General features: G+C 33.5%; 1 protein-coding gene across 1 annotated transcript; it reads right to left on the bottom strand.

Annotated features, from left to right (window-relative positions):
* Positions 1–12,136: 12,136 nt before the first annotated feature.
* Positions 12,137–13,638, bottom strand: LOC107611828 (uncharacterized). The gene is made up of 3 exons (XM_016313720.2): positions 13,447–13,638; positions 13,293–13,368; positions 12,137–12,557 (listed from the first exon to the last, which is right to left on the bottom strand). Exons 1-3 carry the CDS (start codon positions 13,529–13,531, stop codon positions 12,395–12,397), a joined length of 324 nt encoding a protein of 107 aa, XP_016169206.1. The 5' UTR covers positions 13,532–13,638; the 3' UTR covers positions 12,137–12,394.
* Positions 13,639–14,747: the final 1,109 nt, after the last annotated feature.

Here is a 14,747-nt window from a genome sequence, read left to right as displayed (position 1 = left end):
TTTAAAACTTTCGTGGGTAGAAATAATAATTTACCCTAGAAAGAAAATAATAAAATGACATTATATTGATGAGTAAATAGTCATTTTTGACCATGAAATATTCGAAAATTGAAACTAAAGTTATACCCATACAAGATAAGTTTCGTTTAACAAAAATGACCAATTGTTAAATTTTTATTAATAATTCCATAAATATCCCTTTTCTTTTCTCTTCTCCTCTCCTTTTCTCTTTTTTCCTCATCTTCCTTCCATAACCACCACCACTTCCGCGCCAAAATCCACCACAGAACTTGCAACATAAATAATGTCTTTCCGGATGCAACCACTAACAATGGACCATCCCTATGAATAAAATACAACGCAATTCATTAGTCTTTCTCATACAAATTCACCACACCTCTGAATTTCACTTTTAGAAAGCACAATAAGACTATAATAACCTACTTGTGGAACGTTTCATGTGCCATTATTGCAATGTGGTAAGCATCAGCTTCAAAATCAGAAGCAAATGAAGCCACCTATTGATTCCTCCATGGGGCCTCGTCACGTGCTGCATATAAAAAAAATAATCCAGTGATACAATTCAGCTTAGTTCCATAGCTTACCGACAGCACAGACCAACCCGATGCACTAGTTCTCGACGCCGGAGAAGCCGTTACCAATGATGATGGCTCGCCAGATAGCATTGTCGAAGAACTTCGGCATGCTGGAGAAATACTGAAGAGATTACTGTGAAATATGGGGTTGAAAAAGGTGATTTGAGCTTCAATAAGATTAAACCTAGAGAAAAATCCAAATTTAAAACAAAATTGGAGAATTTTTTCGAGTCTAAAGCTAAATTAGATGACTCACATTTGAGGAAAAAGAGGAGGAAGGTTTTTGGTTTGAATCGCAGGAGAAGATCGATTAGAGGAAAACGAATCCGATTCAGAGGAGTTGATCTATTGGATGGTAGATTTTGCAATAAAGATAATGGTGGTTATTGAAAGAAGAGAGGAAGTAAGAGGAAATACGAGAAAAAAAAGAAATGAGAGGAGTATTTATAAAATTATCAATAAAAATTTAATAATTGTTGAATGAAATTTATCTTAACTTTAGTTTCAATTTTTCACAGTTATTTTAAGAGAAAATTTCCACATACAAGTCCTTTCCTTATACAAGTCTTACAATCCTTAATATCCTTTATTCCTAAAACGTGCTTCTCTTGGCACGTATGTTTCACGCGCCTGCTTAACAGATTTTTTAATCAATCAACGCACGAATATATAACTTCCTTTTTCAAACGGATTTCGTTTCCTTCTTTGGATTTCTTCTGCGTTTCCTTGCCTTCTCTTTTCGATCTCTTTCGAGCATTTCTCTGTGCCTTCTCTTTCGTGTTTTACGTGCATTTTCTCTCTGTGTCTTCTCTTTCGTGTTTTACGTACGTTTTCTCTCTGCCTTACGTGCTTCAGATTTTCCGTTTCATTTTGTGTTTGAAGATAATGGATGATTCAACTTCAGATTCTTAGCTGAACCAGAGCGAAGTAGATTTTGAAACTGAATCCAATGAAGTTCCTGAGGTGTGATTTTGTTTTTGTTAGTAATTGAATCTGAATTTGAATTTGATTAGTAGTTTTTTTATTGTGTAGCTGAATAATCTGTGAACCTTGCCTGTGATATTTGTTGTTTGTTCTTCCTTATTTGAATTGAATCTAATGCACTAGTTCTCCTTAGAATTAAAATAATTTTGTACATTTTATATCAGACATTCGGGTGTAGATCAGTAATATTTGGGTGCATTTAAGGAAATTTTGGGTGCATTTTACAGTTTATTATTTTAGTTAAATTGTTTTAGTTTCTATTTTAATATAGTGTATTTTTTAGTGTATTTTTGCAGACCTTTTGTGCAGTTGATGACCAGTTTGTTCCCAAGGTTGGGATGACTTTTAAAACCCTTGACGATGCTGCAAAATTCTACAAGGATTATTCAAAGATTACAGGTTTTTCTACAAGAGTTTGATGCACAAATAAGAAGGAAAGCGAAATTAAGAATCAACTTATTACATGTACTAGAGAGGGAAAATGGAAATAAAAAATATCTCCGACCGAGAAAACAAATCCCTCAGCTGGTTTAAATTGTCCTGCAAGAATTTATATACACGTATTGAAGGATGTTGGTATTTGGATCATTTCGAAGGTCGTGTTGTATCATTCACATCCTTGCTGTCCAGATCAAGCACAGATGCTCAAACATCACAGGGAACTAAGCATGTCTGTGTGTCGCACAATAGAGAATAACGAGGAAGCCGGTATCAGACCTAGCAAAACTTTTCAATCATTTATTGCAGTAGCCAGGGGTCACCGTGAGTTAAATTTTATCGAGAAAGACGTGAGGAATTACATCACTAGAGAAGTGCGGAATGTTTCAGAACAAGAGGATGCAAAAGAATTCGGGAAATACTTATTAAGAATGAAAGAGAAGAATCAGAATTTCTTTTTCGAGCTTGAACTCGAAGACAATCAGTCCATTAAGCTTGCTTTTTGGGCAGATGCAAGGAGCAGAGCTGTCTATGAGTATTTCGGAGATGTTATTTCATTTGACATCACCTACAATACAAACAGGTAACATGGTGTTCTAGTTTATGATGCTGAATTTATGTTGTTTGATAAATCTGCTGCAGAGGTGCATATCAGCATTTTTTGTGTGCATAGAATCATTATTTGGGTGCATTTTGTTGATTATAATTCAGTTTTGTGTTAATCTATTTAAGGTATAATCTGATTTATGGTTCTTTTGTCGGGGTGAATCACCACGGTTAGTCAACACTTCTTGGATGCGCTTTGATGAAAAACGAAGATATTGAATCATTCAAATGGTTATTTCAATGTTGGCTTCATTGCATGGGAGGAAATACTCCAAAATGGATTCTCACCGATCAATTCGCGTCAATGAAAAGGGCTATCGAGGCTTGTATGCCCACAACAATTCACCGTTGGTGTATTTGGCACATCACCAAGAAGATTTCAAGCAAATTAAACGAGTTCAAGGGACACACAGAAATCCAAAAAGAAATGAGCCAAGTTGTTTGGAACTCTCATACCAAAGAATTATTTGATAAAAATTGGGATGATTTTCTGTTGAAGTATGGTCTTGTGGACAACAAGTGGCTTTCAGGTAATGACGTTTAAAATCTACAGCAGAGGTGCTAATTGCATGTTTTTGGGTGCATTGTAGTCTGATTTGGATGTATTTTGCAAATCTCTATAAAGACCGTCATATATGGGTTCCAATTTATCTGGATCACCACTTCTGGGCTGGGATGAGAAGCACACAAAGGAGCGAGAGCATGCATTCATTTTTTAACAAGTTTACCCGGAATAACTCGCTTATTCAATTTGTCAAACAATACGATAATTGCCTCGGAAGTAGGGAGCAAGCAGAGAGAGAATCGGATGCTGCAGATTTTCATACGATGATACCGTGTGCAATAAAATCCTCCATTGAAGCTCAGTTTTAACATGTGTACACTCACCAAAAGTTTAGAGAAGTCCAAGCACAATTCAGAGGGAAGGTGAATTGCATCACAAGATTAACGAACTCCGCTCTAGGCTATTCAGTATACGAAGTTGGAGAACAAGTTTCCAGCTCAATATTCAACAAGTTTCTTGTAACTTACGACTCAGTAGCAGTCCAAGTGAAATACCAATGCTTATTATTCGAGTCAAGAGGGATATTGTGCCGTCACGCACTAAGCGTGTTAAGCTTTGAATGAGTAACCCAAGTATCACCCAGATATATATTGGAACGATGGAGAAAGAAGGTAAAGAGGTGACACACACACATCAAGAGCAGCCACGACGAGCCACTGTTGGAGCCAAGAAGCAAGAGATTTGACCAATTGGTGTTTCATTCGCAAAATATTTGTGAATTTGCATCAGAATTAGAGGAGTTGACTGCCATTCTGCACCGTGCGTACGATAACGTCATGGTTGAGATGGAAGAACTGAAAGCCAAAAGGAAGGGGACATGTTCGTTATCTCACGAAGATGCCAACTTGGAATCCGTTAACGAGCTTCAAAGCCCTCCAAGGGTTCGAACAAGAGGACGTCCAAAAAATAGACTAGGTTCAAAGTTGGACAAACAGATTACAAATGCTTTAAAGAAGAAAAAAACAAAAGCTTTAAACGAGGTAAAAGTGTTGTTCTTTAAATATGTGGTGATTGAGTTTATTTTTCTTGTTAATAGTTTTGTTAATATCTGAGTTTATTATTTCCAGTTAAACCTCTTTGATGCTGCATCAGTAGTGCGTCCGAATTCCAGCCCATATCACGGACATGTTATGAATTATCAGTTCAGGGAACCAGCAGTAGGGGATAGTTTTTTGGGTGTATAGTAACAGAATATTGGTGTAAAGCTTAGTTTTTTGGGTATTTTTTTGAATTTTCTTGTGTTTGACATTATACATTTATATATTTTCAGATGCTGCTGTTTATGTTATAATTATTGTTTTGTTTAGTTTTTATGTTTTAAGGTTTTGGGTTTTAGGGTTTAGGGTTTAGGGTTTTAGGGTTTAGGGTTTAGGATTTTTAGTGTTTTAGGTATTGAGGGTATATTTTGGGTGTATATGGGTTATATTTGGGTGCATAATTAGGGCTTAGGGTTTAGGGTTTTAGGGTATATTTTGGGTGTATACAGGTTATATTTGGGTGCATAATTAAGATTTATGGTTTAGATTTTAGGGTTTTAGGGTTTAGGGTTTAGGTTTTAGGGTTTTAGGGTTTAGGGTTTTAGGATTTAGTGTTTAGGGTTTATGGTTTAGGGTTTAGGGTTTAGGGTTTAGGGTTTAGGATTTTAGGGTATATTTTAGGTGTATACGGGTTATATTTGGGTGCATAATTAACGTTTAGGGTTTAGATTTTAGGGTTTTATGGTTTAGGGTTTAGGTTTTAGGGTTTAGTGTTTAGGGTTTTAGGGTGATTTAGGATTTAGGTTTTTAGGGTTTAGGGTTTAAGGTTTAGGGTTTTAGGGTATATTTTGGGTGTATACGGGTTATATTTGGGTGCATAATTAAGGTTTAGGGTTTAGGTTTTAGGGTTTTAGGGTTTAGGATTTTAGGGTTTAGGGTTTAAGGTTTAGGGTTTAGGGTTTTTTGTATTTATGGTACTTATTTGGGTGCATAGTTGAAGTAATTGGGCGCATTAGTTGGTTTGTTGTCGGTTTCCTTTATTTTCTATGTACCTGTAATTTACAGCTTTTGAATACAGCACAGACAGTTTATTTATGCAAACAAATTTTATAATACAAATGAATTACAAGTGTTCAAACTATTTCAATACTACATAAAACTGAAGTCAATCACTGTCACTTTCAATATCATGAGAATCTACTTGACAGTATGGGCTCAACAAAGCTGCAGATGGCTTCGACAATCTCATTGTTTCACTTCCCTTGATCGATGCATCTTTGTCACTATTCATGTCATGAAAAAGAATTCGAGAAGCAAATTCAACTCTAAAGTGGTCGATCTCCGCCTACAGTTTGAAAGAATATTATTTCAAGCCATTTCATGAAATAAATAGCACAATCATAGCTGAAAACCAAAATTAATTTAGCAAATTAAAATAGAACAGCAACCGAAAACACAATTTTTTTAGAGTGAAAGATCTGTACTCTGTTTTTTGGCCTGAAATGTCAATGTAAGGAGGCTCAATTTCACGATCTTTTCTCTTGAGAGGTGCCCTGCCATCATAAACCCTAATTCTCGAAATCACATACCCCTAAATACAAAAAACAATGCCAAACATAAAATGCACCTTACTTTGAAATAAAATGCACCCAAATTTAAAAACGCAAAAAACATAATCAACTTACAATAAATTTATTTAGCTTCATTCTATCTTTGGAGGGACACGTCTTGTGATAGGGGTTAAGTATGTAAAATTTTTTCTTTCTTACATCAGCCACCCATATCCACCAATGATTTGAATAGCAAACAGGTGTGAAAATCTGAAACATCTCCATATTGAACAGTGTTTTAGTTTAATTCATAGATAACCAAAGAATTATGATAAGTAGTTTTAGAAATGAAAACTTACATATGGATGTGATGTTAATTTTTTCGGTCCAAAAAGGGTAAAAATATTGGATAGTCTTCTACATTAAATGGCTTTTTGGATTTTGGCTGTAAGAACACCCCATCTGGATGATTTCCAATGGCCATGTTCTGCAGCATTTGCGAAACACCAAAAGAAATCAGAAAATGCACCCAAAAGATAAGAAAATGCACCCAAAAGATAACAAAATACACCCAAATTTTAATACATTACACCTTACCACAATATTTGGTGGAAAACAGTAAATTTCTTCCTGGAATCTTTTAATATTCTGTTGGTTGAGGATCAGGCACATGGCAGTGACAATCTAGAAAAACAAAACAGCCAAGTTAATTACATCAATCAATATTGCAGTCACATGTCATAATATAATCATTAATCTTATTCTAATCTTACGTCAGCTTCAATATATGAAGAAGCTTTTAAAGATGCAAAGTGGCCTCTTGTCAACATCAACGGTTCTTGGGCGTTCAGTCTGCAAATTGCATCGTACTCATAAGTAGCATCGCCTGGAAATGTCCTGATACGTGTTGCCCAGAGGTAGCATTTTTCTCTCATTTCGGCCGACATTAAATTTCTCCTCGCAGGAGTTTCAAATTTGTCAAAAATTTGGCCCACGGTCTGCTTTTTAGTTGGCGGACTTTTACCTTCTGGAAAATTTGGTGTTGTCTTTTCTCCACTCTTTGCAATCTTTTCCACCAGAACATCTAATTCTTCTATTAGCATTGTGGTTTCTGGACTTTTTACCACCTGAGCTTCTGCTTGTGCCACCCCTCTTGGGTCTGTGTTTCCTCTTGGCTTGAATCAGTCAAGTCAAGGCTGAATGTTGGCAACGGTAATTCTTTTGGTACATAGGATGCTGTCCTTGCCATCATCAATAGTGCAGCAGCAGTCGCTTCAGGGGCTGGATCACTGCGTGTTGACGTATATTGTACTATAAGAATAAGAAAAAAAAAGAATGATAATAAAAATCAATTTCTATTGTGATGAACTTACATTTAGATGGAGCTGGTGGCGTTGTTGGTGTGCTTTCATGAACTTTTTGGGGTTCGGGAGTGCTGTGGGGTTAGAGAAAATGAATTAGATTATAAGAAATTCAATTACTGATCAATTTTCAGGATATAAACCCAAATAAGATAACAATATACCCAAATAGTAACGAAATGTACCCGAATATTTTTGCTCACCTCTCTGTTGGGGGGATGGTTCAAATGGTGGGACTGGGCTTTCTAATGTTGCCTAGGATGAAGGCAGGCATAGTTGAATTAGAACTCTAAACAAGAAAAAAATAAAATGTTAAGAAAACCCTTTTAAAATAGATGATTAGAGGGTTGAAATTTAGTTATTAAACTTACATATCAAACGGTTTAGAGGATGGTCGAAAAACGATGATCTGTTGTTGAGCTGGGTCATCCAACGATTTTTCTTCCCGACTGAACATGAAATACACCCAAATAAGATAACAATGCACCCAAATAATTACCAAATACACCCGAAAAGACTTTTTTTTTTTTTGAGAACTTACGTTGTTGCAGATTTTTGTTTTTTTTCTGCCTTTTTTTTTCTTGAATAAAATATTAAAGGGCTCTTTGTTCTAAAAAAATATATACAGAATTAGAAGAATATGGTAAAAAAAAAAGAATTTAGAAAATGGTATAAGAAAAAGAAATTACATGGAATGCGAAGGTTTATTTACACTGCTTTGCTCCGTTTGTCCTTCGAACAAAGGATCAGTCTCGGTTGCTAAGCTCACCTCCGGCATTCTAATTATAGAATAAACATCATTCAGTAAATAATACTATTTAGTTAAATCAGGATATCAAAATTCTATCAATTAAAGGAAGAAAAATAATCAGCAACCAAAACACTTTAAAAAAGTTAATATGCACCCAAATTCAACATACCTTTGCTAATGTTGTCTTAAAAATCCTTCGATTGTTTCAGTTCCAATTTTAGTTCTGACAGTACATTGAAAAGTATATGTTAACAAAATATAGTTTTGATTATAGAGTTTAAGATAGCTTTAGAAAGTATCTTACCCATCATATGACTGATTTTCTTCTTCTGAAGACGAATTCTCAATGATGTGCTTTCTTTTTTTGGATTGCGTCCTGAAAATCAAAAAATTATGAATCAGACAAATACAACAATATTGATGATGAGATACCGTTGAAGGCAGTTCATACTTTTTGGCGGCAGTGTGAATTTTTTTGCTTGTTTTTTCTTTTTTTAACTGGCAAGGATTCTTCACTCCTGAAATTAAATGAGAAACCTTGTGTTAAGACATTAAATTTTGATAAAGACAGGAAAGAAAGTGATGACAATTTCAGAATCTTACTCATCAGTGGATTCAGTTTTTCTTTCTAAACTGGAATCTTCTAAAATCTGCTTCCTCTTTCTCGTTTCCATTCTGGAAACCAACAATTATTAGAGAAAAACACCCTAAACCTGACAAAATGCACCCAAAAATATTACTTACTTTTTGGCTCCCTATTTTGGTTGTTTCCTTGTAGTTTTCTCTGACTCTTCTTCCGACTCAGACTCAGAGGAAACGTCAATATTAGTATCTGATGAATCATTTTCAGAGGAAGAACTTGGTTTCTTTTTTTTTTCTTTTCTTCTTTCTTTTCTTTTTCTTTCATTTCTTTTAATTTCTTTTTTGTTTCCGCCATCCTGACGATGCCCTGAGACAGTAGAAATGTTAGTTTACAACATGTACATAAATAAAACACACACAAATTAGAGATGGTATTCTGTTTCCTTACCATATGGCCATCTATCTCTGCTCTAATTCTTGCAACTAGCTGCTCTCTATTCCAGTTGCTAACCCAGGGCACTGCAGCTTTTTCCTCTCCCTTCTTCTCCTTGTTTTTTGCGAGATGGAAATAAATTATCATCAAGGCATAGAGGCACCCGTCGATTGATATTTTCTTTTTGAGACGGTAATTTGTTATGCCTTTAATGATGAAATTCAGCACATGGGCCCCCTAGTTCCCCTTTGTTATTTTCTCCATCTCAAAAATTAGAGCTATGTGCACAGGAGATACTTTGGTTATTGTACTTTGCAACAAGAACGCCATCTGAATATAGAGGATGAAAATCCTCTTTAACATCAGCCGATCTTATTCACTTTCAACACTGATACTCATCATCTCATCAGTCAGCTGCTTCAAAGTGTTGCCCTGAAACCTTCTAAAAATGAGTTGGTTCTCTTCCGAAAGATTTTTATAACTCACTTTATTACGAAATAGATCTCCTACAAAAAAGAAAACAATTTATTAAATGAAATATACCCAAATATCACTCATATGCACCCAAATACCACTCATGTGCACCCAAATATCACTCAGATGCACCCAAATATCACTCTTATATCACAGAGAATGGAACTATATAGGTTTTCTGTAATCAGTTACCTGATGCATTGAGGCCAAGGGCAAGCCCTATTGTTTTGGGTGTAACCTTAAAGGAACCATAGCTGATTTCCAGTGTGTTTTTCCCCAATTTAAAGGAGTTAGCCAACTCCTTTAAAAGTTTGTGAGGCACATTCATTGGCGGGATGTGCATGAGTCCTCCAAATCCTAATTCACGAACGATCGCTTTCTTCGGTTCACTCATCTTTTTAAATTTTTCGCTCAGTAGTCTGGTAGCACACTTCAAGTCTTTGGTTTTGCTGTAAACAAAGCAAAATTAGAGTCATTTAAATAACCTATATTTGTATTAGGAAAAATTGACTTGTTCTAGTATATATATATTCACTTATGTTTATCTTTTTCCACCTTGGTTTTTGCTCGTCATTTTTATTGCAAGGAAAAAGAAATACTGTCAATAGATAAAAAATGCACCCAAATACCAGAGTCATACACACAAAAACCAGTCACGTGCATCCAAATACCAGCCACAAATACCCAAATCTAGTCCTATACACATTTTGTTTTTTTCAATTAAACAAAATTAAATGAGTTCAAAGTCATATTCAACTCAACCAAACAACTAAAATCATAAATTAAACGAGTTCAGAATGATATTTTAGTTCAAATTGTCACTAGAAGCAACAGTCACATTCCATACTGACATATACACCTAGAAATGTTCCATACACAGTTTATATCTATACAAACCTACTTAAAAGGCATCCAAACATTCACAAAACAGAGTTTATATATATACACCCAAATATCATTTCACTAGAACTACGTAAAATAGCATAAACGAGTTGAATAGTTTCATTAGAACATTAATATGAGATTTAAACCAAGAACAGTGAAATAGAGAGAAAAATACCACGATATAGTACTTCGATTTTGAAATCAGAAATAGAAATGTGAAAAATCTAGAAGAAAAACGAAACAGTACCTTGAATGATGTTTGTTCGTTCTTTTTGGTGTTTTTTGACGGAGATTTGAATATTTCCTTTTTGATTTCTTGTACTTTTTGCGAGGACTTGGACGGTTTTTTGAGAGTTTTTTTTTTTGTTGTTTTGAATGTCGTTTGAATCTCGAGGATTTGTGTATTGATCAAGGAAGAAGAGGAAGAATTTTTCATTATGAACGCGCTTTGGAAAAGTGAAACGGTTGAGTAACGCGAGTAGTTTTCACGTTCGAGTGTGGAGAGTGTGGGTGCGCGTCGTTTTTTGTTAGACTTGGACAACTTGTATAATTTGTAAGCCAAAAAGACTTATATGTGTAGCAGGCCATTACTTTTATTAAGGTCTAAATCTTTTATGGTCAAAAATAAATGTTTACTCTTATTTTAATACAGTCATAGCCAACTATTAATGATCCCCACAATTATGACCGTAACAATATTAACATATGAATCATTTGAGGGACTTAAGGATTAGATTGATTAATTTTAAACTTGAGAATTAAATTGGTTTTTACACATGAAATTTGAGGAGAGCAAACTTGAATATAGTGGTATGAAAGTTTGGAATTTTTAATATATTAATAATTTACTTAAATAATAATTTCGGATCCTTCAAATAAATGCATTAATATATTTCCAAATAAATACCTGATAATTTTATGTTTTTAATTTAATTTTAACTACAATATTTTATTCGTTTTAGTTTTACGTCTAACATTCTAAAAATATATTTCAATAACAAAAATATTTTGTACATATCAAAATCAATCATTATGTATTTATACATATATATGTTATTTTATATATTTTATTGTATATTTTATTTTTCAACATATAATCTATACTATAGAATATTAATGAATAATTTTTTGTAATCGTAGTAGGATTATTTCAATAAACTTTGGAAACTAATATTGTAAATGACTCATGTGACAATACTAAGCTGAAATTGAAATATATTTGACTAGCTAATCACAGACATAGGCCTAGTGTTTTCCATATCTAACATCTATATCCCTTAACCAAGCATTTAATGAAATCTACTTATAATTTTATACACTATAATATATTTATCTATAAAAATTTCTACACCATTTAACCTTCTCAATATTTTATTAAGGGATAAAAATAGGGGAAAACTTTGCATGAATAAATTGTATATATATATATATATATATATATATATATATATATATATATATATATATTTTGGTATTATAACGGAGAATAAATTGTAAATATAATTCCATCAAACTCATCTATGTACAATTTCAGCCCATCCAAGCATATGGTTGAGAAGTATGTTGGGGCAGAAAATTGTATAAAGGAACTCCTTGTATAAAAATACATAATTTCGTCACAAAAAATTCCAACTCATTTTTATTGCCCAGTAAAACAACACACCTTAAGACGGAATATTTCATCGCTTTATCACATTGGATAAACAAATTATCTTTCACTTCGTATTTTTCTTTTGACTTTGACCACTAAAGTATGACACAATATGTTCTGAATTATGCAAAACACGATCATTTAAAAACACCACCAAAATATTGAAATATAAAATTTAAAAAAAAATCACATAATCCATAATTTACATTGAAGCAATTATCCCTTCAAATGAGGATTCATCTTCACAGAATAAAATAAGAGGATTTCTCCTTGGATCAATAAATTTAAAAATGGAATGCATTGATCCAAATTCAAGATTGATACATTAGTTTATAAAAAAAAAGTTATTCCATGTGTCTAAGGTAACAGCAAAAAGAAAGACTATCTCTATCTTATATATAATGGGAGATCAAAAACAGAACGCACTTGAATTAATAATAGAAATGAACTTAGACACATGAACAACAAAACTATATACTAAATGCTAGCAAGATCAATAAGTAAAATTTTTCAAAACTAAGGATAGGAGGCGTCCAACAAATCATTCATAGAGTGTTTTTGCAGACAGAACTCTCACTTTTTTGTCTTCATTTTTCGCAATCTTCACAGCACATTTCTCGTTTGCGGATATGGCTTTTGCTCTTGCCTTCATCTTCCGGACATTTTTGGATCTCTTCATAGGCCTTCCCTTCTGCTTCATGTTCCTGTTTCATGATAGGTCGCATAACTTAAGAGCGAATACAAAAAGCAGCCTTAAATCTTAACTATCAGAGAAAGAAAGTAATTTATGCATCATTTTTAGGTTAATTAATGACAATGAAGGAGACTTGAGCATTAGTTTTGCAAATAACATGCCCTGCATGATGAGATATAAATCATAAATGCATATGAATCGTGATTAGTTGTCTTTATGTAAAGTTGACAGTTAATATCCGTTGGATAATTTGCCATGTTTGACTAAATTTTCAGCTAATAGTTCTCAACTATCAACTTCGCATGAATACATCTGCATGTAAGTGAAGTTTCGAAATGTGTTAAGTGAAGACTCTTTTCTTAGAGGCTTTTACTTTCGAAACCCTTCCATATATTCCATTTCCCTCCAAAACCCTAATTCGCAAGCACAGCCCATGGAAAATTGGTAACTGTCAAAGCATACAGTGAAGTTGCAGCCCCAGGCTATAACTTTTAATAATTGGTAAAACCACATTCAACATAAACTTCTGATCAGCAGTTATAAAAAAAAAATATTGGTCCATCATTATCAGTAGTTTGTTACTTTGTTGAAAACATTATGTAATCATAAATCATAATCTAATTAGTATCACTAATAATGAACGTGTTGCAACATACGCAAAAGTAATTAGCAATTTCACAATGATTACTCGAAAGCCATACATAAAACTGCAGATGACTGAAAATTAATCTAAATTACGACTTACATGTTGGTAGCAGCAGAAAAGGTGCTTTGATCTCCTGATTCTGATGTATCCATTGGTGCAACACCAACCATAAACCCTAAATATAAAATTAATTAATTAATTAATTAAGTTTGTTATTACTTGGGAATTAGGAGGAGAATAGAGTAATAAATACCTTGAGGTGCTTCGGAAACCGATGTCTCCGTAGTGTCCATGGAAACGGCACCGTTTCGCTTCTTTTTGTTCCTGTTTTTCGCCATAGGATTCAGATTGCCGCCACTACTCCACTAGTCACTACGGTTTCATGAGGCGCCGAAGAAGGCAACAAAGAAGGTTCATTTCTTGCTGGGTTTCGATTCACCTGACCCGAACCGCTCTAATTAAACTTTCTTGGATTGGGTTCAGTTTGGTAGTAAAGCCCAATAGTTCCGTAATTAACATTTCTTTAATACCAAAACCAATAAGTTTCAAGTTTTAACATGTTTTTTTTTTTTTTTTTGTCGATGGATTGGACAACAATTCCCAATCCTAAGTTACACACTCACACACATCGCACCCACACACATATAATATCCCTTTTTTTTTTGGACAAGTTTGCATTAGATGAGGTTCCTCTTTTTGACTTTGGAGTTTGGACAAATGATGAAAAATGTGTCTTTAATCAGTTTTTTAATTCAAATAATATTATTTAATTAAATTTTAACTAAAATATACTTTTAGTTTATAATTAAATATATTAGTAATTAAAATTAATTTAAATTTTAAATATTAAAATTTTTTTAATTTTCTACACACTTCATAAAATAATAATTTTATTATTTTTTCATTCTCTCTGTAAGTTTCTCTCTCTCTCTCCCTTCTCTTATACGTTCTTGTCTTTCTTTTCTCTCACGTTCTTCACAAAAATTTATATGGAAGAGTATTATTCCTCTGTAGTGAAAGATACAAAAACCAATTAGATATTTAACGTTAATTCCTCAACTTTGTGATATATGAAACAATTTTAGAGTTTATTACAACATTTGCAGTGGCTGTAATTTTTTTTCAATTGTAACACATTTAAAATTAATAAGTTATACAGAAAATATTTTTGAAACACATCCAAAATCATAAATCAAAAATTTAAATTTAAACATTAAAAAATGTAAACCCCGCTAAAATTAGTAAATAATTAGTCAATAAATCGAATTTTAATTAGAAAATTAAAAATATAAATCTAATATTAAAATAGGGTAGAACTCTTCAAAACGAAAATTTTGATACTAATTTCAAAAAATTTGTCCCAAAATTAGGCCGGATGGACCGAATCGGTTGAACCAGACCTGTGGGCCCAACCGAACCCAATCACTTAACTGGGCAGAAGCCATCGCCTTCCCCATTCAGCTAAGAAACACGCTGAAACAGCAATGGGGAGAGGAGAGCTTCCTAACCCTCACCATCACCATAAACCACCATAACTCTTTCGTCTGAGCTCCG

This window comes from Arachis ipaensis, chromosome B8 (assembly GCF_059453495.1).
Source record: "Arachis ipaensis isolate K30076 ecotype BB chromosome B8, ASM5945349v1, whole genome shotgun sequence".
NCBI classification, from domain to species: Eukaryota; Viridiplantae; Streptophyta; class Magnoliopsida; order Fabales; family Fabaceae; genus Arachis; species Arachis ipaensis.
The sequence above is the reverse complement of the archived record's forward strand: the minus strand, read 5'-3'. Positions and strand labels throughout refer to the sequence as shown.